This window comes from Meleagris gallopavo, chromosome 10 (genome assembly GCF_000146605.3).
Source record: "Meleagris gallopavo isolate NT-WF06-2002-E0010 breed Aviagen turkey brand Nicholas breeding stock chromosome 10, Turkey_5.1, whole genome shotgun sequence".
Lineage (NCBI taxonomy): Eukaryota > Metazoa > Chordata > Aves > Galliformes > Phasianidae > Meleagris > Meleagris gallopavo.
The window spans coordinates 22,792,419-22,819,076 of NC_015020.2; the positions used below are offsets into that span (position 1 = coordinate 22,792,419).

Sequence of the window (26,658 nt, forward strand, 5' to 3'; positions counted from 1 at the left end):
TTCTGTTTTTTATGTTGAGCTCCAGTGGTATGGCCTCATTTGGAGGCTGCTGATGGAAATGTCTTCATTCAATACAAGTAAAGGGCAGCCAGTCCAGACAGTACCTTGTAATAGGTATCAAGATCCCAGCCCTGCATTCTTAAGCAATCTTCTCAGAATTATCAAGAAGATAATTGTATAAATAGGAATTACAGAACACAATTAAAAGCTACTCAGAAGATTGCTAAATAACTAAACTCACAATCTATGCAGGGAGTGACCACTTACTAACTTAAATCCTGTTCATTTCTGAAAAAAGCCACGGTTACCATGGCACCTCTGGCTCCTAAGGATTCTTCATTTTCAGTTACCTTTTTTCCAATTTCACTTTTTATGTTTGACAGTATTGTGTATACATACAGTTTCACTGTTTTCCATTTATTTATGGAATCAGTTCTTCCCTGTTTTACATCTTTTACCCACCAATATCTCAAAAATATTGACTGTAAATACACAAGAGTAAGTGGTTGCCATAGACAAGTGCTTCGCTTGAAACTGCTTGGAATCTATTAGTTAAAACTGGTGAGATTTCAAATAGATGATATAGTTTTTAAGGCTGAAATATATCACATTTTTCCAAGAAAAACATTCACATCTGAAAGCTGTGTCAAATTGGTAACTTAATTTATAAATGTGGGTTATAAAATGGAGGCTGAGAAATCTCCAGATGTTTGGCTTATTAAAGGTAGTGACAGTCCAATATCAACAATGCCCAGATTTCTGATCCTGTAACTTAATATAGAAAAAAATTGAAACTGTGTGCTGATGTTTTTTCTCCATATATTTTAGGCATGTAATCTATGCATGCAAATGTTTGTGCAGTTGCTTGCCTAACTAGAAGAAAGAGTTCTTGCACGAAATGTAATTTGCCTGTGCTGTTATCCAGATCATACATGCAATTGCAAGTAATTTCATCAGATTTCAGCACCTACACCTAAATGTGTTTGTTGAATTTAGGATCCAGTGCTGAAGTTGTTTGCTGACTCCATTTTTCTGCTTGTTCTCAGTTTGGGTTTTGCCTTGAGGAAAGTTCCCACAACCATGTTTAGTTAAGCAGGGAAAACAGTTACAGCACAAAGTGGGAGATGTTTCCCGTTACACGTAGGCTTGTTCTTGGTTGACCATCAGATTTGGATTTGTGGAAGGCTGTTCTGAAATGTTAATTTTGGACTGTGCAAAGAGCTGTGATGGAGAAGAAGCTGTATGAGCAAAGCTCCAAAGTTTATACTCTCTATTGGTCTCTGATTATGATCTGCTCTGAAGACAGAATTTTTTTGAGGAAACAGAGCACCATACTGAAACTCTTAAGAAAATTGACTGCCTGGCACATTGTTGGACCAATCCTGCTCCATGTTCCTGTCTGCACACAGATGTCTGCACCACATGTGAGTAAAATCACATCACACACCACTGAAATTTCTCTACTAAGAGGCCAACCTGCCGTTCATAGCATTTCTTTCAGTGCAAAGACTTCCAGCAAGTACTGCAGTGGTATTTGAGCTTTAGAGGATATTACAATTAAAGATGCAGAACTTTCACCTTGTATTCAATAAATGAGCTGAGAAACATTTTAATTTTCTTCTTTTGTCTCCAGGCACCAGCAAAAGGTATGTAGTTCACATACATGTTATATCTACCTATGTGAGTTGTAATACCTTCAATGCATTGTAATGGGTATTTCAGTCTTGTGAGATCACCTAATCAGCCTTCTTTAAGCATTCTTCATACTCTGGTGCTTCCAAAGCTAATATTGAAAATATTCATCGTGTCAACCGTGTTGACACTTTGCATCTGCAGACTCTTGAAACCAACTGCTGAAATACTGAAATATACTTTGCATATGAAAGTTCATCCACAAAAGACAGAAAATTGAGTCTGTTCCTTGCTCACTTTTTAATAGCACCTGGAACTATAGCCTGAGTGAGTTTTTTTGTCTGTTGTTTTGAGATGCTTTGTAAAACAAAAAGCAGAATTCCCATATACACTGGAAGACTTACAGGAAAAACAATGAAATGCTGATGCTGCAAAAGCTGGGTGAAAACTAAGCAATATAGAGGGAAAAGGGTTTTATAATACAGCTTAAAATACTTGGAGCTTCAATGACTAGTGGTAGAAAGGCTGCTTTATAAAATCTGAACAGCCATTCCCACATTTAGGTGCTCCCAGCAGATGCTGTTTTTCCTTCACATGAGAATATTCCTGATATTTGTAAAATAAAGCGTGATACAGAATATGCAAACAACATAATTCTCATGATTCCTATTAGCAATAATAATATTCAATTATGATGGGCAGGAAAGTAAGCAATTCCTTCTCACAGTTCTTTGCAGAAAAATTCGGTGACTTGAAGTTGAACAAAATGGGCACCATAGCAAACGGACTTGAGATACATTTTTACACAGAACTCTGACAAACTTCACTGCATTAAGATTGGTAATGGAGATATATTTCACACAGATACATTTTTTTTAGAAAAGGACTGTTTCTTTGTGAATACATTTGCTAGTTATGTAATTATTTGAAATGCCAATGAGCTAGGGACGAGTATTTTACCAATCAATCATCTTCTTAGACTATTCAAAATACGTTTATTTGTTTATGGACATTGACATAACAAGATAAGAGTCCAAATAAATCATCTATTATGAATTTTTAAGTTGCTTCTTCTCATGGGTAACAGGAATCCCTTATAGTTTGAATACATGAAGTTTCAGCTTCTGTTTCTGCTGCAAAATCCTCAGTGATTAGGGATTCAGCAAACTAACTTCTGCACTGAAACCGGCCCTGGCAAAACACGTTTCCTAGGAGTGTTGGCTCCTCATCCTTGTCCAAAATATGTACTTCCCATGCCTTTTAGGTATATTCATATTAATACCTTTGGAGAACATTTGGCTTTTTAGCAGTGTTGCCACACTGGAAGCCTCAGATGCTTATTGTTACTTACAGTGCCCAGTCAACAGCAATGATCAGTGTGATGTCATCCGTTGGGAGTCCGACTGAGGTCAGGACAATGACCATTGTCACCAGGCCAGCCTGGGGGATTCCAGCAGCTCCTATGCTGGCAGCCGTCGCTGTGATGCTTTAACAAAGAGAGAAAGGAGTAAACTTTACCAGCGATGGATTGCTCTGCAAGAAACAAAACCATGTTTCTACAGGAGTTTTCATAAACCAGTCCTTATTATACAAGTCACATGCTGGTGTTTGGTGTACAGAAGCCAGCTCAAAGAGCAAGGACAAGACAAACCTCTTCTGTTTAGCACTGTCCAGTGCTAAATTCTCCCCCGTTAGCTTTGCAGCCCTTCCTTTGGTAAGGAAGTTCTGTATTCTCCCTTAACCTCACAAGTGAGGAGAAAGGAGGCTGCTGGGTTGTGGCCTCTCTGAGTCAGCTCTGGTGGGTCATGCCACCATGAGGCTGGTAGTGCTGCTCCCCATGGTTTCAGCCTCAGCAGCAGAGCTCCCTGCAGACTTCTCTGAGTCATCACTCATGGTTCCTGTGCCAGGCAAATCCTGTGCTGGCAGCAGTGAAGCCTTTTATGTCAGTCCATCACACTGAAGCTAGGCCAAGGGTAAAGAGGCTGGGCCAAGGGTGAAGCTTGCATAGCTTCACGTGACTTTGCGTACTTGGATCTAAATGTGAAGCAAGTACAAATGTGACTGTACCTCTTCAGCTTCAGGAAAGTATTTTTTTCTTGACCTTCACACCATTTTTTCAGCCAGCCAAGCAGAAATGAATGGGAGACTAGAGCAAGAGTGGACCTGGCGGTTCTAACATTTTCTTCATAATGCTATCTTTAGGGGATGGATTTCATTCCTTTTTCCAGGAACAAAAGTGACTGTATATATTCATTCCCTCCTATCTGGCCTCTTCCAAGAACCAGGCCATCCAGCAGAGAGTCAAAAAATGAATTTTGACTATTGTAAATGGATGACATAAAGTATATATGGTGATAATCCACTGCATTCATTGATCCAGAATTTCAGAGCTTTTGGCAAGCACCTAAGTCTCATCAGCCTTCTTTGATGGAAAATGAGCATAACAGTATTCACCCGTATGGAAACTGAAACAAAGAGATATCCAGTATCTTGCTCACAGCCACACAGTGTACCGCTAGAGCACCATAAGTATTTGTAACTAGAGCCATTCCCTGAAATAAATACATTTGTGTGTGGGTGTGATGGGGGAAGAGAAAGATTTAAAACTGAATTTTGAAAAATTTAGCATCTTAACAGCATTTTAATAGGCATAGTACTGATAGGAAGGAAGGTACTGAAGCTCACTAGCTGTATAAGAGATAAGTATAATGGATATGAATAATGAAAAGTGCTCTAAACTTGCTTGCTGATTAGAACTGCTTCTGCCTCCCAGGTCAGTTCAGGAAATAATGTCTTGTGATAAGGAGCAAAAATAAGAATGTTTATGCAATATCGTGCAGGCAAGCTCATCTGCTTCTCCACTATATTTTGACCTTAATGTAGATGTTTCTTCCACTAATTTGCTCAGCTGATAGGAATATGATCTTTATTCTCTTTTTCTGCCACGTCTAGGTTTGTATAATCACACTGACATAAACTGCCAACCTGGATTTTATAAGCTGTGAGCAGAATAGGCTGATTATTTTTCTAAATTTTTTAAAAAATTATCCTGGCATCCAGTATTTGAATTTCAACTCTCCACCTCCTAGAATATCTGGATTTAGGGAAAGTTTTGCCCATAGTTAAAGCTGGGCTTTGGATATTCTTTAGGTACTGAATCCACTGTGAATTCCTATTTTCCCTTCTTTTGTAACCCAGCTTTTTTCTTTCTTTTCCTTTTTCGGGGGGATTTTTCTAATCTTAATTTGCATTTTCCTTTTACTATCTTCACATTTTTTTGGTTGTTACACACTAGCACTTAATATAGGCAGTGAAAATAAAAAGATAAAAGAGGCTTCTGCTAAGTAAGAGTTAGAACTTACCTTCTTGCCATTTACCATCACCCTCCTTCCTCCTTCTTAATTTTTAAAATCACCATTCTTTGCTTCAAGGTTCAGGTTATGTCTGCCCATAGTCTGAGCCATATTTTAAGACCACATTCTGAAAACATCCCCAAATTCAAAATCACAAAAGACTAAATGTTAGTACAGGAGCATTCCAATAATTTTTAGTGAGATGGAGAGACAACCCAAAGCAAGAGCTCACATGGGCACAATTTATTTCTTCTGCTAACTGTAAGCAGATCTTGCCAGAAGTCAATCAGCAAGCTCCAGCTGTCATCTGGGGCTAGTTTCAGGACTTCTTCCTTTTTGTCATGAAGCTTTTCAAGTCCAGCAGAGGATGGACAAGGTCCAGCAGAGTAAATAAGGCAGTGATGAGGTCACTGGGTGGATAAGTAAGCCGATCTCAAATGTGTTGCACAAAGCTCTGACTATGAAGAGTGTTTTTCTAATCATCTGTTCCCTGCTGGAAACCTACAGGTTTCAGTCCCTAAGGCATTCTTTGGAAGTCACTGGAGTTATTATGGCAATAATTGTTCAGCTGGATCTTTTCTTTTGGATCCATTACCGACCTTTCAAGGACAGCTGCATGCAGCTATAGCACACTCCACCACCAATGGCATGGTTGTTCATCAACGCTTCTGCTTTGACAAGCAGCAGAGAAAACATCTAAAAAATATCTGAGTGATGGTTTGATGAAAACCTGCCCTGATAGTAGCATCCTTTTTCCTTCCCTGGCCCCACTCTCCCAAGTCTTGACAGAGCTTCCTAACACCCACTGTTCCTTGTATCTGATACAGGGCTTTTAGCTTCTTTTTTTTAACACCTTCTTCTTATGCAAAGATACAAACTAAAGTCAAAACTATTTTGAAGTTTAAAATAATATTTTCAACACCAATAATAATAATAAAATGTGCCAATTTCAGTAAATGATGGGTGAGCCTAAAGGTAATAGATAAATATTCTCAAACCTGCTATTTGCTGATGTCAGTGTGCTTCTTTTAAATGGTACCAGTACAATTTCCCCGTCTACACTCCCTGATCTCCACATTACTTAAAAATAACTGTCCTATGAGAAATAAGTGCTTCAAAAATTGCAAACGTTTTGTCCTGAACATTTCTAGACACAAGAATCATAAGAACATCACACTCAACTAGACAAGCAAATCTGGGTGTGTGGAATTTGAGGTTCATACCTTATAGTAATAATTTGCCCAAAATCCAGCTCATAGTTGTTTACTTGTGCAATGAAGATGGCAGCCACTGCTTCGTAAAGTGCAGTCCCATCCATGTTGATGGTGGCTCCCACAGGCAGCACGAACCTTGCAATCCTCCTGTCCACGTGGTTGTTCTCCAGCAAGCACTTGAATGTGATAGGCAGCGTGGCTGAACTGCAACACAGTGGACAGAAATACACCAAAATTATTATTCTTTCTGGGGAACAGAATGAATTGTAGAAAACCTTCTCCAGAAAGGGTGAATACTGCACTGAGTACTGCTTTGTACTCCTTGGTCTGCACGTGTGACTCACTTGCCCTGTAACGCATTTGCTTGAGTACTGGGGGATGAATGCAGTTGCACATACACATGCTAGAGTTATCTGCAAATTCTGCTTTCCAAAAAATTAAAATGTAATTCTCTTTTTCCCTCTTTCAGAAGAAAAGGGACAGAAATCCTAAAGGTAGTGTTGTACATTCAAATGAAAGATAGAGGAAACACCCCCACAGTTTATTATTAAAATCTTTGGAAACTAATGTGCATTGTTTTTTAAAGAAGTTTCCCTCTAGGCCTTCTGAAATAGAAAGCCAGTTTTGAGCAGCAAGAGTAGCCATAAGCTAAGTACACACTAAGAAAGGCTCTTAACTCATGGCAAGGAAATGCTATGTAAATACTTTAAAGTTACTTCTTAAAAGAGAGAAATAATCTGGGGGCAAATTTTCTGCCTTCTTGTGAGCTACTTGCCCCTGGCAGTGAAACAACGGTGTCTTCCCACTAGTATGCACAGTCTGAATTGCTAAGTCACTGTGTCTCACATCAGCAGTTTACCTCTGCTGTCTTACAGTGGCCGTTACCTGTTCTTCATGGAAAAAAAAAACAACACACATTTGATCGACAAATTATTCTCAGTCATTACATTTGACATACGAAGTCACGAGAGGTACTGAAAGTCTTAATATCGTAACTCCAGAGTTTCAGGAATGCATTAGCAAAATGTTTCCATGAGTAGGAGTTGTCATTTTATATTTGTACAAGCTGTTGTTTGAGGAAAAGCACAGTTAGTGTTTGGAAAGGAAAAGTAGCTTCCTGCAATAGAAATGCAGAAGGACCAAGAAAGGTCTATGACAGGATGCTTTCAATACAATCTTTCTGTTCTCCGTAGCCTTATCATGCCTGACTGGTGAATGATTTAATCATTGTGGTCCTTTTCAAGCCAGGCCATTCTATGATTCTATGATTTACTATGGTCACTGCCATGAATATCTAGGCAAAAGAAATTCATTAGATGTGTAAATAAACAGAAAGGACGAAGAATTGAAAAATCTGTTTACCCCTGGGAACAGGGTTATGTTCCACTTTTTCATACTGACAGTCCTAATTCTTAATCAATATTTACTTTGAAAATCAAACAGAGCAAAGCAGAACACCTCAAACTACACACTAGATGTCATTTCTCTCTTGGGCATGCATCTGCTTTCTTTTTACACATTCATTTGTGAATGGTTGAATTTCTCTATGCGTAGTTTATCATAAACTATTTGTAAAATAAGCAGTAATGCAGGTAATGCAGAACAGAAAATCCTGGTCTCCTAGCACAGACAGCTATTCCATACAGTCTCACTCAAATTGAGATCTCAGAGGTAACAGAATGTCTGTCCTAACTATTGCTACTGAAAGAATTCCCATATTTAAGGGTTTGGCTCTGGTTAATCACAAGTAGTACCAAAGAAAAAACAAAAAACATTTTTGAGTTATGGTCATACATGATTTCAGTGGCTGAAAAAAACCCAAAACATTTAATAGATATATACTAATTTGTCTATCCAGTTAAATTAAGTGAAGTTTGTGTTCTTGAAAGCAGCTTTATCCAGCAGTAAACAGAGGGGCAGAACTATGAAGGCCTGACATGTAACATTTATTTGGAGGAAAAAATACTCTAAAGCACTGATCTTAATCTGCTAAGTCTTTTAAAACTTTCCTAAAGCTTTCAGCTCAGAGAGCTATCTTCTCCTCATGCTAACTCTAACAATTAAAAATACATTTTTAGAGTCTTATCTCAATTTTGTTTTGGATAAAATGCTGCAGCTGCAGGGACTGAACATAAGCTAATGCTGGATCAGGCCAAGCTCTTAGTGGTGTGAGGCACAAAGACAGCTAGTCACTGTGGAAGAACAGCTGTTCAGCCTGCTCTGTTTATCTTATCATTCAAATGCATTTTGATATTTGCTCCAAAAAATCAACAAACTGATCTCATCTCCCCCTTTTGCTAAATCTGCCTTTAATTTACACTGTGCAATAGCCAAGATCTGAGTGTTTCATAAGCAGCAAAACCCTTGAACGAGTCATGTTTTATTGCTTGTCTTCAGAGAGGATGAAAATTGCTTCTTTTGATGGGATGCACCACTGAGAAGATGCTGATTTAATTCATTAATGGTATGGAAAGATGACCTAGAAAAATAAAACTCCCTCACACCATTGGAATGAAGAAAGCTAAAAAACAGGAGGAATTTTTGTCTGTGGGCCAAACACTGCTTTTTTAATGCGGAGGTGACAAGATCAGGGTTAATGTGGGGGAAGTAAGTAGCAGGTCCAAAAATCATGGATATGCAGAAACTTTCACAGAGGGGAAAATGGGTTGAAATAATGTGCAGATTCAATGAAATCATTGCCACGAGATGACTGTTAAGTGGTTCTCAGGTTCCCTTGTGTTACATTCTTGGGTTTTGCACATGGTACTGTTTTTCCCTCATGCAGTTTGACTTTTAGCCTAGAAAGAAAGCTTTCCACAGGTGCAGACTAACTGGAATGAGTATCAGAACACTGATTTGTGGTTTTCTTTCTAACTTTAGATGTAGACATGATCTGACAGAGAAACATCTGCAAGAAACCCATCGGTATACTTAAAACCAGCTCTTTGTTCTCTTAGATGATCTGAAAATCCAATACCCACATGATGAGTGTTATATAATGCCCCCGTGGCAAGTATTATTTAACTGAATACAGATGTGTTGACTATTGGGAGAAGCAGCTCTCCTGTCCAGACCCAATTACTTGTGCATTTGTGCATGTTCTTTTGGCAAAAGCTCAGTTATGTGCAGTATCCATTCCTTTCAGTGTAATGAAGGTGAAAAGTTCAGCCATCTCTAGACAAGACAATGCTATTTGAGAAGCAAAACATTAAAACCCACGTTGGGCCTATATGGATTTACAAAACACACACTGGTAAGAAGAGGAAAACATTAAATTAATCAAAAGTGTCTGAGCCTCAAACCTGGAATTTCAGAGTCATTCCTTGGGGCTCACTTTAACTTTGGTAGTAGCTTCTGCCAGTAGAGATAGTAAATCCCTTCTGGTAGCAAGTCCTGCTGGTGGCTGCTGACAGCCTGAGCTTCTGGCTGCTGCCAGAGCTTTTCCCAAACTTTGAAGCTCTGTCTGGTGCCTGCTGAATACTTCACACTGGCTTTTCTGGGGACTTCCCTTGGAGCCAGACTCTGCCCATGAGGAGCTGAGCTCCTAAATGTATATGGGGGGTTCTAAGTGACTGAAGGCTGCCTAAATGCTAAGCTTTGATGATTATTGTGATATGGAAGTCTTTTAGAAGGACCAGCTTACATTTGCTAGATGGCATGCATGTTCTTTCTTTTACACTACTGCAAACAATCAAGAGAAAAAATAACTGATCTGAAAATCGCCAAACCAACCATGACTTTCTCTAAGTTGTAATATAGCTCTGGCACTCATGTAGAACAAGGGAATCAAAACCCTGCAAAGCTTTGCACATTCAGTTGTATATTTCGGTTACTATATCACATCTGACTTTTTGTTTTATCACTATTAGCATTGGAACATTTCCAGCTTTGAAATACACTGTAACTAACCTGGACCTGAATATATTATAAACTGCAAAGAAAGCACTCTGTGTCTGTCAAGGGACTTGACATTCAAAGCAAGAGGCACAACGTGGAGATGAGGTCCAATGAAGAAACAGTGACCTGCTTTGACAGGAGACAGCTATTTAAAAGAGCACTAGCCCTGAAAGACCAGTAAGGGATTAGTTAATTGGTTATAAAATCAAATTGCAATGATGGTGCAAAATAAGGAAAATTGAGAAAAGGAATCCAGTTTTAACTAAACCATACTTGATAATGGAATGAAAAAGTGAGCTGACTAAACTAGGGGGGAAAAAAAGGACAAACTCTTCTATGGCTGATAAAAGAGGAACAAAGTTTTCTCTTTTTGTTCCCTAAAAAACAGAAAAATTCAGATTAGATTTTTAAGGAAAAAATATTTTTTCCTAGAAAAAATATCTCTATTTCCTTATTCCTTTCTAGAAAAAGAGAATTAATGAAATAGCACAGAGGAAAAACCCAGGTTGCCAACAATGGAGCACCTTCAGAAATGGAACTCCAGGAATTCCTAGAGGAGTAGGGCAGATAGTCAAGTGTGTCAAATATGAGAGTAAGGAACCTTTTCCAACAATAACATCTTTGAATGTAAAATGAACATCTTACTTGAACGTGGGGATGTGACGACGTCACAAACTTCAAGCTCTAATAAAACAGCCTGCCTTAATTATATAAGCCTAATTAGAGTTTAAAACACCACCCAGCACATGATTTATTCTTGACTTTGTGCTTCTCAGTATGCTTCTCTTTATAGGTCAGTTTGGAGCAAACTATTAAATACGAAAACACCCTGTAAAGTGACACATGCTGGAAAGCCAATATATTACAACTGCTGAAATAATCACTCCCTCCTCCCCTTTCTTTTAATGCCTATACATTCCTTCTGCACTGCTTACTCTTGCCTTAATATAAGTATATTAACGAGAGAAACAACCATCTGCATATGTGCTTCCTCCCCCACATTACCTTATTGGACCTCATTGGAACCATAAGGAAATAATGAGCCCAATCAGGCCAGTGGAGTGTGGATGAATGTTTTAGGCTCTTTTCCCAAGTCTGGCACAGGTCTGGCACTACTTCAGTTTTCTCTTTTGCACTGTCCCTTAAATACCTTGTACTGCTACTAATAAAAGCCACTAGTACCATATATTGATAGGTACAGCTGCTCTTATTATTTCAGAGTAAAAAGCCTCCAGCCACAGATGTGACAATGCTGTCTTTTTGTTATATCAATTATGTGGAAATGTGATTTGTGTTGTTGTTCATGTCTTATGCTGCATTATAGTCAATTCCAGGCCTTTCAAGGACCTTTTATGCACAAGTTGGTGCTCTTTTTCTTAACCAGTTCATGAGCTGTTTCCCATTTCACTGTTCAGCTATGGTTAAAGTCTGTTGTACGTTTTCCCTAAAAGGAATGTAAAAAATACTGTTCCTTGAGAACAGCTGAATATCTTTACACTGCTGGACAATAGCTTGCAACCACAGTCTTTTCTTAATGTACCCAAACCCAAAGACCAAGAAGAGTAGAAAGTGTAAAGTGTTTCCATATGACTGAACTAGGAGGTTCTCTTCCAATTCCAAAAATGCATTCTGGACAAACTGCATCCCTCAATATATTTAAACTTTGTAGAAACACAGAATTTGTTTTTATAGGAAAACACCCTTGCTACCTTTCTTGTCCTCTAAGAAAAATCATTTTTGTCCAATATTTTTTCAGGTGAGGGAAAATAATATAACAAATGCCACTGTCAAATGGCTTCCACTCATAGCTTCCAAATGCTGACAAACACATAAACACACACTGAACTTAGATAATACCTGGAGGAGGTGGCCAGAGCTATAAGCAAGGCTTGAAGAATTCCTCTGATAAACACAATAGGATTCTTCTTGGTGATAAAGAAGTACATCATTGGCAGAATAAACAGGCCGTGCACAACCAGACCACACACTACAGTAATGGCATAAAACCCCAGTTTCTTCCCAATGGCTGAAGGGTCATCCATTTCTAAGATTTTACCAGCAATTAGAAACACGATTCCAAATGGAAAGTACCTGAGAAAAAGAAATACAGTCATTAACAGGACATAATTCACTTCCACCAAACAGTGTGAGAGGGAAAACTCCTGTATCCCACTTTCAGTGTAGTAAAAGCACCTGCCCATAAGTGACACAGCTGGACTCAGTTGTGTCAGACCAGATGTGCTTAGGCCCTGTCCCACACCTCAGGAGCAGGCCCGAAGCACTATCCCTACTGTTCCTTTAGCTGGGGTAATATTGCCGGTCAGGAACGAACTTAAAATATTTGGGTTCAGAAAAAGGCTCTGACTTTGTAGCTTAAGGTAGGTCATTTTCTTGGCAGCTAGGGAATGAGTCCCAGGCTCTGCTGTGCTGTTCGTACTGATGGAACAGTTGAAAACTGTTAAGTAGATGCTTATGCAGTCTTTGGAAGACATAAGAGAATTACCAATATGCATTAGACATGCTCTTGGACTGCCTGGGCAGAAGATTACCTAGTTTTTGAACTGTGGTGTTCATTGCAGAGACTGCTGAGCTAGCAGGAAGTACATTGGCTGTGGTACAGATCCCGAGGGCCCATTAGCTTAACCAAGCTGAAACCAGGTGAGAATTTCTGTGGAGCTGTGCTATAAGGTATGGGAGCACTAGCCTGAGGTGCTCCTGTACGTGGGCTGGATGTATTATTATCCACCCACCCAGCTACACTGTGCTGAGTGCTATATGGGGTGCCTCTGTTACAGTGACAGGGCATTCCCACAAAACTAAGTGTTGTTCACTCTCATTTATTTCCCTTAATATAGGTTTATGCCATTTCTGTCAGCATTTTTTTACTCTTCAAAAAAAAAAGCTTGCTAAAACTGTTACTTACCAAACAGCAACTGCCACTATCTTCATGACAGATTCATTTAAACATTGACAAAAGCTGACCAAAGGAACACCACTGTTTCCCATTCTTCCCAACATTATACCTGCAAATGTAGACATTTGTGTTTAAATTCTCATGTGCCTTCATGCAAATCCCCAGAGCTTTCCCTCCCTGCTGTAACTCAAGGTAAACTAAATGGGACGTAGCTGGCTGAATATAGATCTTTGTGCGGTAGGTATATCTGAAAATCTCACCTGATACAGACACAGAGCACCGGGGAGCCAAGGCATAACCTTTTTCTTCGGCTCCCTACAGGGCTCTGTCACCCATTTGACATGTTTGAGGTCTCAGTGTCTCAGGTTTGTTTGTAGCTACTACAGCCAGGGCTGATCCAGCAGCTGGGGCTGTCATGTACGTGGCAGTAGAGGCAGTACATTCTGTGCATCAGCCAGGAGGAAGCCAGCTCTCAGCTTCCATCTCTCGATCGCTGGGCCAGCAAGAGTTAGGGCATGGTAACAGTAATACATTCAGCTCTGTGAAGACAATGAGTGGTTTTCTAAGAAGTCCTTGATTCTAATAAGAACGTGTAATTAATTCATTCATGTCCAATAATTCTTGGCTGGAATATTGGTTGCTGTGACACTGTATTTTGGGAACTGGCTATAAGATATAAAACTGATGGACAGCCAATTTCCAGCAGTCTTGCATATGGAATACCACGTACTGGAGAAATTAAAAAGAGAGACAGATCTGCTAATTTTGGACTTGATTTTTGACCCCTTGTGTTTGTATGAACTGTAATGTAATAAATACAGTCAAAGATGTTTTATGGAACAACCATAGCTGACCACAGTAAGTTCGAAGAAGAAATTAGATAGTAGATAAAGAAAATTGTATCAGCTTTTTCCTTTAATAATCACCAGAACATAACCTTTGTCATTGTTAAGTAGGGCATATTAAGGGAGTGGTTAAAGTCCCTCTTCCTAATTCACAAAGATAACATACCATACGTGGCAACATGTTTCTTCAGCAAGTGAAATTAAATAAATCAGCTAGAGAGAAGCTCTTCCAGTTCACTGAGATAAGCTACTAGATGGAATATAAGCATTGCACAATGAAAAAAAAAGAAGTTTCGGTAAAAGACAGTATCCAGAATTTAAAGCTGATTAAACAATATTCCTCTGAAACTCACCCATCGTATCTCTTATGGCTTATTATCTGAACTGTGCTCTTACATAGGGAAGTGATAGTTATATTTTACACTAGTAATGTAATAAAATGTGATAAAGAATGGATAAGAATGACAGGGAAGACTCCAAGGCAAAAATCAATTTACTGCTTGCTAAGGAGAACTTTAGTTCTCCTTGGACCTTGTCTGGTAGTAAGTTACTCAGGAAACCCAACAGCCCAACCTTTATCTTTTTCTCTTAAATGGATACTTGGATTATTGCAAACCAGCATGTCTGAAACCTACCCATTGTTGCAGAGAATATGACAATCCCTAGCACATTCATGCCATCACTAGTGCCTGGTTCTGATTTGTAGATCACTTCAGGTGGAGGAGTGATGTCCAAGGCAAAATTCTGGACATTGGATCCATTCTCATCTTGGACTCCATATATTATAATGCGATGAGTTGTGCTTTCAGGTGATGCTTTGTTAGCTTTAATGATGGGAATACTTTTTGTGCGATACTGAAAGAAAACAAAGGTTTTTTTACTATAATATCCCAGCAGAAATTAATAGTTAAAAAGAGACTTCATAAGTTCTTTGTTAAATAAGGCTGTCTGTTAGGGGGAACAGCATGAAAAGAAAAACAGCTCCTGACCCTATGTGTAGAAAATGTTGGATTTTTGGAAAAACAAAAATCAGAATTTCCTAAAATCAGAGCCTTGTGCACCAAACACATGATCTGATAGAGTTACTTTAGACATTCCCTTGTATTTCCTTTCATGTAGGACATAATTGGGAATTACTTCCCAGGTGTTCGATTACCCTTCTCTTTGCCTCATGGAGTTTCCATTAAATATTCCCACAGATGAAATAAATACAGCCATGCTTCTTGCTTACTCATAACTTTTAGATAAGATTTTCTGGCCAAATTCCAAATCTAGCAATTAAATTCTTCCTAAATACATTATTTTATTGCTTTAGTTGGATATTGTATTCTGTTCTTCCTTTATGTAGTGGTACAGTGCCCTCTAAGAGCAGAGCAAAGAATAGAATGAAAATGGGGTCCACATATAGATCCCCCAGCACAACCAGGATGTGTACTGGCTCCAGTCTGAAAACAGCAGAGCTGTATTATTAGCAAGGTGAGATCTCTTAACTCATCCTCTCTCTGAGAAATGGCTATTTTATGGCCGACATAGCACAGCACTAGTCTGAAGCACTTGCTGTACATTTTGCTACTCAGGCTTGATTCTCAAAAGAGTTTGAGGTTTGTAAAACAGCTGGTTACATATATCTCAAAACAAAGCTCAGAATTCCATGCTATTGCAAAAATGTAAAATCCTGAAGGTTTCTCTTGATAAAGAAATGGCAAAAAATGTATCCATGGCCTAACCCTTGACACAGCTTTGCTCCAGATGGGAGCTCCAGGTGGGACCTTTACTGGACTATTAAAATAATTCTGAGTTGTACTCAGGCTGCAAGACTGCTGAGGCTAGTGGAAATGAACTCATTAATTCTTAAATGCTCAAGGTACTTGTAATATCTGAAGTAATACGCAGAATCTACATCTGGATTCTGTTTTATTAAGACATATCACGTGCATCTTTCTATTATGCTGGCTCACCTTTTCAAAGGTAAAAGAACAATAGCTACTTACCTGCTTGAATGTGGCTTCAACAAGGTTGGCTGGAAACATGTTCCTAGAAATGAACAAATAAAATCAATTCTATGGAACCGAAGGCAACTTCTGTTTACTGGGTCTCAGGTCTGTGAGATATTAGTTATTTACCCTCAACAAGGGATGAACACTGCAGGAGGCTGCTGTACAGATGTGACTCAGCAAGGCACAGCAGGGGGACAGTTCGTCAGAATTCATGTTTCTAAATACTGTAATGAATCCCAGGAACTCTAGTTTTAATTTCTGGCTCTACCACTATCTCTGTGTTGTAACTGACAACACAAATGGTATAACTCCCTTCCCCACCTAATTGGGGAGAAGAATATTTCTTTATTCTGTATTCTGTCTTGCTTATTTAGATAATGAGCTATTCAAGACAGAATCAAAGTTCACGGATGTACTCCTGAGATCCCTGGGTGCTGGGACTTCTGGGACTGCTGTGAGAAGACCCACAAGCAGTAGTATGTCCTGATACATTTTCATTACTAAACTTCTAAGCAGTGTAGCTTTTGCAGAGGTTTGGTCACAAACAGTTTGCATTTCAAACGGATTATCTGATTCCCAATTAAAAGAATTGGGACTAGAGCTGCATCATCTCTGCTAACTTTTAGTTTTGTCCTGAGGCTCCAGAACAAAACAGTGACATGAGGCAAACAGTTTCAGCTGTGCTGAAGCTGAACTATAGCCCAAAATAATGACCATACACTCTGAGATCTGCAGTGAAACTGAAATATTTTTAATTCCAAAGGGAACTCTTGTTATTTTCTCTGACTTTATCTCAGACCATTACATTTCACCCAATAATACCTGGAGTTAATTTATAACTTCTGTTTGAACTAGATTATTGCCTTGTAGAAAGTTATTTAATCCTAATTTGAAATGGAGAGCGCACCCTCTAGAGGCTTCAAAGAGGAACAATTTTTTTTCAGCAAAAAAACTGAAAAATCATATATTTCTATGTAGCATTTGGGAATCAATATTTGTATAATTACTCTTAATAGTCCCAATAGAACTGCTTTATTTTCAACAGCACCAAGTGTCTGAATCTAAAGCCAAAAGACAGTGGCACACTGTGACCCAATTCTACGTTTTCACATAAACTTATGCAAAGAGAATAATTCCTGAATTCTTCTGAGTTTTCTAACCAACTCAAGCTTCAAGACAACTCTTAAGCATATGTGAAAAGGCTATTGTTATTCTAAGGAGAATTGCTAACTGTGTATATAGTTAAATGCATGCCAGAGTGAAACATTTTCCAGATCTGTTTTCCTCTTTGCACCAGCAGCATATGTGTGCAGCACTGGTTTAGAAAAAAACACATTTATTACTGTTTTAAAGACATGATAATGTCACATTATGCTTACACCTCGAATTATGAGGTAAAGTCTGTTTCAGTACCAGAGCAATTACTACAAACAGAGAATTAATCTTTTGAGAGGTCAGCAGCATTGTCAATGGTTGAAGCAGAAGACTGAAAATGAATTGAGTGTTGGCCCTCTGTGAGAGCAGACAAGCTGAGTGAAGGCATCCTTTGCCATCTTGGTAAGGCTGTCGCCTTAGGGCACAGTGATTAATATCAGGTGAGCTCACAATGATGCACAGCACTTCTGGCCCTTTCTCATGCCAGTGGAGGTGAGGCAGCTCAGATGACCTTCCCTTGCCACCTGAAGTGGGATGCTGTGGGATCACAGCATCTCTAAGCTGGGTTGTACACTGACAATGTCTCCTTACATTTTACCTGTCCTGCTTAAGAGCCCCAGGCATGATGATGGCTGTGTCCTGCAGGGACATGAGATTAGAAGGCTTTCCTCACATAACCAACTTGTCATAAGGTTCACTTAGCAAGACTTAGTTAAATTAATGCAGTTCTCTTGCACACACCAATGTTTAATTAGAATTATTTAGCTTAAGGCACTCATTGTGCAGTGATGTGGTTAGTGACAAGCAGTGCTCACTACGCTACAGCAAGTCTGACTGCTTTCACTTCTGTAACAGCAGTGCAAAGCACTGAGTTCTCTCTGCAAACTTTCCATAAAAGCTGATCATTCTCTGGTTCAAGTGTCAAATCTTTAGCCAAAACAAGACACAGACAACAGCCAGATGTGCATCGCCTTCCTATCAGATGCAGACACAGCCCTTTGCCTGAGCCCCAGGACCTTGGCTGAGGCAGGGGACTAGCTGAAGGACAGCTGGATGGAGCTGGACCTGGGAGAGATGGAGAGGAGGTTTATGGGAGAGGGAGAAGGTTGTTACTGCCTTAGTATGCCTCATAAGGGAATTCTGCTTCAACACTGTTAGAGAGTTCATTAATATTAAATTGCACGTTTTTCTGATTTGTGATGATCAGACATAAGGTGCTATGGGATTGCAAAGTGATAACATAATTATTGTGACATTACCTGCTGTAACCTACTGTGTGAATGTGGGTTATTCTGAGGAATGGAATCACACCGAGCAGTCCTGCTTAGGTCTTACATGTCACGTACAAGACAGAGCACTACAAAGAAATATGTATTTAATTGCTGATGATTTCCACCTTCTATCTCTGCTTTATAGTCTTAATTAGAAGAATTAAGAACAAATTGAGACTGCTCGAGAAAGGAAATATCATGCAGTTAGTAGCTAGATTAACTGTTAGACAAATTTGTGGAGGATTAAAGCATTTTATTTCTTTATCATTCTTTATCCTGCAGGAATTACAACTACCCACATAATACTGGATCCTGGAATGCTCCCAATAATTTTTAATATATTATGTACCGTGATCCAATCTTTGAGACACAATTTATCTAGTGAATGGTTGACCTGAATGTGTTTGCCAGAACTTCAGCTTATTTTTTATTTTAAGCTGGTTTACTTGGATTGAAAAAATCCTGTATTAGCCAAAATTTAGTTTTGTTAATTAAAAACACTGAAGGGAGCAATCTGTGGAAGAAAACTCTAATGGACCAAAAAACAAACAATAAGAAAGTATGAAATAGCCACAGATTCTCAGGAGATGAGTGGGAGTTAATGGATTCAGAGAGGCCTCTTGGGAAACATCTGACAAAGCCTTGCTGTAGAGATACACCTCGCCGCATGTTGATATTTGTCCTCCTATCTTCCAGACATCCAACTTGAAATCAGACCAGCCCTGCCACATCTCTACTACCTTCACAAGGATGAAGTTATACCCACATGGATCTGGTATCAGGATCATAAAGTGAAGCTGTCCCTCTATTCAGAACAGGTACTGTGCTTATCACTGTCATATGCTGCACTAAAGACACAGTCAGTACTTAAGAAGTAATAATTGTTGCTGCCACCACCTATAAATGCTCTGGTGTTTATTCGGTTAAGACAGCTAAGCAGATAAAATATTTCTACATTTCCAGTTCTACTTTCTGATTGCTTATAAAATACAGAACACAAAATAAGACTGCGGGAAACAAAGTGATCTAGGATTCATTTCTCTAGCATAACTGATTGTTTCTAACCTCAGGGACACAATTTGGCATTCTTAGCAAAAATAATTTCATACAACAATACAGAATTATATATAGTGAATAAAAATGAGGGAGATTGGTACATTTAGGTCTAAGACAAGGATATGACTGTAAAACAGAAACCAAGAAATGTGGCTTTTGGTTATGTAAAAAAATTAAGAGCTGAATACTATCTGTCCTGAGGAAGAACAGAGGACACATTTCCCAGAGCATCTTCTACTTCAGGAATTCTGCCAGACAGCAGATGAGTTTAACACAGGTTGAAAGAGTGAACATATACGAAGCTTCAACATGAACCTTCTACAGACCAGACTTACTACTGAACTACAGATGACAAAGCTGGCCTGTATTTGCTGTGCTATCAGCATATACAGACTAGTGAACTACTAAACACTTAGCATATCCTGCTGTGATGCATAGGCTGGTCTATTCGACTAGCAAATTTTGGAATCCTTCCCTTGTTTTTGTATGACATGAGGATTCAGACATAAGGATTTACCAACAGTTAGAAATGTGTATGCATGACTAAAGTAACAGGTGTTCTGTAATTATGTAGCCATGGAATTTAAAGAAAATCCTACAGACTTGTAGCAAACACTAATAGTAAAACTATTTAGCACCTTGACACTGCTAATGGGAGACCTTTTTCCCTTCTCCATTGTCCCCCAGCAATTAATCTAGCAATTAACATTACTCACTCATTTTTGCTCCCTTAACTTTCTGCTCTTTTAGGAAGCTAAATTGTTGTAGAAAATCATTTTTCAGCTCAAGCAATGCTTTGCTAGTGCCCCCAGGACATGAGTGCCCTCCTGCTCTCTTCAAAACATTGCTGACTCCAAGAAGTATGGTAGTGAGACAAATATCAGCACTGCTAGACTGTTTTCTTGCTCATGCCTTTATCCAAATTGTCCATGAGACACAATTATACATCTATTGGAATAGACAGTTTGATGGCTCCTGGATAATTTCTATTACAAATAAAAGGCCAAATTCTGGTTATAATTATACTACTGAATGTCTGAAATAGTCATTTGGAGTCCTGACCACATCATCTATGTATACTAATCATCATGTATATATACATCATCATGTATACTAATGCGCGTAGCATGGGGAATAAACAGGAAGAGCTGGAGTTCTGCGTGCGGTCGCAAGGTCATGATCTCATCGCGATCACGGAGACGTGGTGGGACAGCTTGCATGACTGGAATGTTGTCATGGAGGGCTATGTGCTTTTTAGGAAAGATCGGCTGGCTAGGCGGGGTGGTGGAGTTGCTCTTTATGTGAGAGAGCAGCTAGAATGTATTGAACTTCACTTGGGGGAGAGTGATGTAGCAGTGGGGAGCTTATGGGTGAGAATCAAGGGGCAGGCTGGTAAGGGTGACACTGTTGTGGGGGTGTACTACAGGCCCCCTGATCAGGATGAGGAGGCTGATGAGGCCTTCCGAAAGCAACTGGATGTAGCGTCACGTTCCCAGGCACTGGTGCTTATGGGGGACTTCAATTATCCAGATATTTGCTGGATGACCAACATATTCCTCTGGGGAATATTCCATTTTCTGAATGATCCTCAGTGAGGTATTTTTTCCCATATATCTCAGTTCTCCAGCTGTAGGAAAGAAGATGTCTCTTCCCTACCTCACAGAAGCAATGCACATCATGAGAGGAAATACATTAAAATTCATAAGGCACCATAAGGTGTTTTGATGTATTAAAGAGAACAAAGTGATGATCCTTAGCCTGAGGATTTGTATTTTTAAATATGGATGAAAATATGATTTCATGAGCTCATACCAGAAATCTTGACTATAATTAAGGCAGATTTGTATATCTGTTTCAGCCCAGTAGTAAAGTGGCAGCTAGAGAGAACTAGAGAGAGACCACTTCTTTAGAACTGCATCTCCTGCAAAGCTTCAGACTGAAAATTACCATCTGAATTACTTGTGCTCAGCCTAGATCCTTGCACAATGCCAAGGAAGAGGGGCAAGCTGTGAAAGGGGAGATTCCTGCACAGATATGAAAGCAAATTAGCTTGGTTGAAGGGCGTCTTGCAGAGACATAAGATGTGTTTGATTTAAAGCTGGATCAGAGTAAAACAATAATTCAGATACTTAAGTCCACAACAGCATTAAAGATTTTCAGTGCAAAGGCTAAAACTGTGTATATTATGCTGCACTCAGTGGCCTTTCTGTCTAGGCTGAATTCAGAAGCATGTCAGCAGGGGCAGATTCACGTCCACAGATCACATCTCCCATCTCTGGGGGTTCACTTTTGAATGGAACCCTTTCAAATACTTCTGTTAAGACTTAAAATGGCTGATTTGTGGATACATTTTCTGAGGCAGTAAATTCAATATGTCAATCAGATTACATATGTCCTGGATGGCGTGAGGTTTAGAGCCATTTCAGAATCATGTGGTAGTGTCCTCATTGTGTCACATACAGTGGAGGTTTTGTTACTGTTTTTTAACATAACAGACAAATACCTGGGGGAAGCACCACCTGCAAAATAATACTGTATACATGCTACATTATGAATCATCAGATTCCTCCATATACCATCAGTACTCTAGAAATTTGAACAGTGATTAATGTTATAGGTGTTTAGAATGATGATGAGGCTCTGCAGTAGTTCTTTGCTTTATTTTTGATTAATGCCATTCCTAAAAACAGAATCCTCACCCAAAAATTCCAGAAATTCAATTTCTAGCAACATCCTTCCTCTGTTTCTAGCAACATCCTTCCTCTCTGCCAAGAATTCCAAACCTGACAATGTCATATATAACATCACAAGAAGTAATAATACATGTCATCATTTCAAAGTGGCTTCATATCTGAAATAAGTGAGGGCGAATACGCGTATCACCATGCCAAGATTCATGCACTCCACTTGTACACTTAGCATTCTTTTTTTTTGAAGAATGCCAGATGCTTCCTGTGCAAACTTCTGTGCACATGTGCAACTGATACATTGAGAGGAAATGAATGAATGAGAAGATAAGCCAATCTGGGCCTGAAAAGATGGTCTCCAGCTGTGAATGGAAGTGATTTATCGCTGAGCTGAAGGATCAGCTTTTGCAGCTCAAACCAACAGATACATCATTACATTTAATCCAGACTTCCACACAGATATTTAGGAGTCTTGCAATTGACTTCAGCAGAGCCAGGATTTCACCCATAATGTTTATCTAGGCTGAAAGCCCACTCCCCACAGTTGTGTTATTATTTATTTATTTAGTGAATGTGGTTATTTCTGTAGTGGAAAAATAAAAACCATCAGTGTACACTCAGGGTAGAAAGAGAGTCCAGCTGTGGATGGTTTTTAGTGCAGAAAAAAGGGATGAGCGGCTCATAGTCCTGTCATAGTTGATGTCTGCAAAACTGTGAAGACTTTAAGGTTTAAGACCTTATCCTCAGGCCACAGCTCCTCCTCAGGCATTTATGTACAAAACATTATCTCCAGAAACCAGGAAGAATGAATGTATTTACCGGATTAAGTCCAGCAGTGCATCTGCAGAGCTCATGATGGGCTTTCCACCCTCCTCAGTGCTCTCCTTCTGTGCTGCCCCACCAGGATGGATGATGGAGACCATAATTATTCCCACAATCACAGCCACAAATGTTGTCCACAGGTAATAAGTGACGGTTATGATACCCAATCGACTGGAAGTCTTGGCATCCAAGGCTGCTAGCCCAGACATTAAGCTGTGAAGAGAAAACACAAAAAAACATGGCACCTTATGCATAACATCAATGCAACAGAAAGCCTAATTTCCTATTATTCCATTTGCATCTTGCGTGATCGCCTTCATATCAGTGCTTTTGGAAGCTTGCAGTAACACAAAGCTGTAGCCTGCGCATCTAAAAAGATGTTTCCTTTGTGCCATATGAGATCCTGGTTTCCTGAAGGAACTTGCAAGCTCAGGCTGCACACATGGCAACCAAATCCTACCGACTGCTCCCTAAAGCTCGAGGGACAGTTTTACACAACCTTATGTTTGATGGCCCAGTTCACAGGAGTCATAGCAATAATCAGTCAGGCAAACTTAGGCATGAAAGCCTACACAGAACTTCACAGAACTGTAGATAAATCAGATTGGAAGGGACTTATGAAAGAAATCTGATCAGCCCTTTCATTCCATCCCATGTGAAGAAAGACCATAACTTCAAAGTTAAAATAACTTAGGGGCAAGTTTGACATACGGTTCATTTTTCACCTAAAAAAAAAAAGAACAACAAAAAACCTTTCACTTTTTTCTAAACCCATACACATCACAATAGATTTTTGCTTTAATAGGGGCCGTGCTGGGGAGCAGACAGGCTCTGTAATTAACTGTACTGTAAGCAGAGGAGACTCCTTCGTGAGCCAGTACAGCATCTCAAGAAAAAATGCTGTGGTGATCTCAACCTCTTATTTCCCCTTTGGCTCTTCCCACCACTGCCAGAAGATGGTCAGAGGCCTCACTAAGCTCGTCTCTGCCATGCTATATAACTCTCTGCCATGTAGTTTAACCCCCACTAGCCCTCTTTTACAGGCAAATTAAGGCGCTGCTTGGTGCCTGAACTTGCCCTTGCTGCTCTAGCATAGACCCTGCTGCTGCTTTCCAGTAATCCAAGGCTGAGATGTGAGTTTCCAATCACACCTGTGTTGCCTGGGGCTTTAAATTAAGATTTAGCTTTGAATAATCTGATGTAAACTCTTCTAAACATGCATCTTGGGAAAACTAAAGTTGAAATAAAATTTTACATTTACTATTTGATGTGACCCCGCTGCCTAGATTTATCAGCAAGGCAGAACAGATTATCAAGCTTTTCCTCATAAATAGTGATGTACTAAGCTGCATCTCCTTGAATGAGACCTTCTTGACCTCACTCTACTCAGTGAGGTTGTCTAGAGCCAATACTAAAATGCGGCTTAACCTCTGTAGTACATTTAATGAAATCAAATGGATGGGGTTTAGTGCTCAGGTTCCTGCTCTCCACTAGATTAATTAAGAAAATGCATTGCTTTTCTGCATCGCCACTCTCTCATGTAGGACAGTTTTTGTTAATGCTACAGGAGCAAGGGAAAATGCTGGCTGCACTGTAATACGATCATTTAGAAAATGAGCATCTTGATCTCTCTCACTTTCGTAGCCATTTTCTTCCTTTGTTTTGAACACTCTGATAAAAATTCCACCTTTCTTTTTGCCTGTAAAGCTCTGTTTACAAACACAACTCTACATATTAAAAAGAAAACAGTAGCAGCAATGATACTTCCTTGGCATTTCCCTATGGAATACTCAATTTCTGCAGCACTGATTTAAATGTTGTGCGTGTCTCAGAATAAACTGATTTCTAACTAGCTGGATGTTTTCCACAGTAATTGTTTTAAGTGTTCATCATAGGTATATTATGCAGGGAAACTGACACAAGTGGTACGAAAGCCTTGACCAAGCAGATCTGCAGCTATTGGGTAGGATGCCATGCATGCTGATTACCTAGAAATGAGAGAAGGAGTACAGTTTTTTTTCTGGTGCTGTTCTGAAGCCATTATCTCTGTGGGAAAGACAGTCCTTGATGTCACTTGTGTTGTGTTTGCTCTGCAGAGCAGTGGGAGATGAACTCTGCTGCACATGGTGCTTGAACCATCATGACTGTTCACCTGGGAAGTATGTCCAGGAGAAATGAAGGCAAAACCTCCTAATTAAGCACTTCCAGGGGGTCATGTGCATTTGGGGGTGCCACCTCAGCCTCAGCCATTTGACAGTTAGATCTGGGGAATGATGTGCAGCTAGAATCTAATCAGACATTGGTTCGTAGGTGGCAAATCCTGAGGGGGCTAATAATGAGATTGCTCTGTCTTGGGGATATTCATTAACAAGATCATCATCTATAATGAGATTATCCTGTCACCAGATAAAGTCATGCTTGGTTCATGCTGTGATGAGAAAGTTCTCAAAAGTAATTAACTATGGAGATGCAACAGGAGAAACTGTGGTGTGATGAAGCATGAATCAAAGTCTGGGTTCAAATAACACAAAGCGTGTTATTCATGGCCTGCAAAGTTCTGTTTGAAGAAGGGACCAATGGAAGCAGTTTTATGAAGGCTGTGGAGCAACAGTGAACATTTTAGGCAATTGCTCAGACTAATTTTCAGGAAGAAATGTCTGTAAATAGTCAGAGACTGTAGTCACTCATTAACCGCTTTTCATTTGACTTCATACATTTGATGTCTGAGGTAACAGAAGACACCAAGATTAGCAGACATACTGAGCATCACAGTTATTGTATGAAGTAACACACAGTTACACCACAGGATTTCCTCACTGTTCATCACTATAGCTCTGGTGTTCACCTAACGCAGCTGAAGAATGGTGAGAAAAAGTACTCTTCTCATTTTCTGTGGAATAAGGAATTCAGAAGGAATAGCTTCCTAAGATCACTGATCATGTTCAGGTTTTAGCTTTAAAACTAATATTCTTTAGACACGCTTGGCTATATTGTTCCCCTTGCCAACAGCATCTTCTATGACTGAACAAAGATGTTCTTGTGCCCTTCAGAACCAGACTCTTAAGAAGCACAAATGAATGAAAACCAGGATACTTTAAATTCTTATAAATCCTCAGAATCTGATTAGGCTTGGAGTAACAGGGCAGATTTTTGATTTATAGATTAAAATGGCCTGCCTTCCCATGTATTGAAGTAGCTTCTACAAATATTCTTCATGCATAGCTTCCATAATATGACTGCAAAATAGACAAGAAAGGAATAACACAACAAAAACCAACCTGCAGCTTTTCTGAATAATTACAATATTTCTCACTCATTTAATCAGTCTGGCCAAAAAACAAAACAAGAAAAAAAGTTCTTACAATTCCATATTTAGGGACTATTTCTTAGTTTGTATTGAAAAAATACAATCACAAGTTTAAGGCCTCCAAAATACATTTGAGTTAGTTTTGGATGAAATATTAAACCTTGTAGAGCAGGATGTAAGTGAAATCTGATTTCTATGATTTAAGAGGTTTTTTTGCACCTTGCTTTGAAACATCTGGTACTGGATGTAATAACAGGCATCAAAACAAACGAAACAGCCCCATGACCTCTTTATTTCCTGCATAGGTTGTTCCAGCTACATGTGAAAATGATCCTTCTGTGTTGTTCTTTTTCTGCTGACTAGATAGAAGAGTCTACTGTTCTATTCTATGATCTTGTTTGTCCAGCAGATCTTGGATGAAATTGTGTATGCTCAGAGGTTACACACAATTTAGAACAATAACCTCCAAATTTGTTCTATGTGCTGTATATTTTGTACACATCTGCCC

At 39.3% G+C, this 26,658-nt stretch overlaps 1 protein-coding gene across 1 annotated transcript in view; it reads right to left on the minus strand.

Annotated features, from left to right (window-relative positions):
- Positions 1–26,658, minus strand: part of SLC1A7 (solute carrier family 1 member 7) — a 42,799-nt gene that overhangs the window by 4,321 nt on the left and 11,820 nt on the right. Inside the window, exons 3-9 of the mRNA XM_010716108.3 lie at positions 22,841–23,056; positions 15,847–15,889; positions 14,491–14,710; positions 13,020–13,119; positions 11,954–12,187; positions 6,209–6,403; positions 2,984–3,118 (exon numbers count right to left, since the gene is read on the minus strand). Of these exons, the coding sequence (XP_010714410.1) occupies positions 2,984–3,118; positions 6,209–6,403; positions 11,954–12,187; positions 13,020–13,119; positions 14,491–14,710; positions 15,847–15,889; positions 22,841–23,056 (1,143 nt within the window). The remainder of the gene's footprint in view (positions 1–2,983; positions 3,119–6,208; positions 6,404–11,953; positions 12,188–13,019; positions 13,120–14,490; positions 14,711–15,846; positions 15,890–22,840; positions 23,057–26,658) is intronic.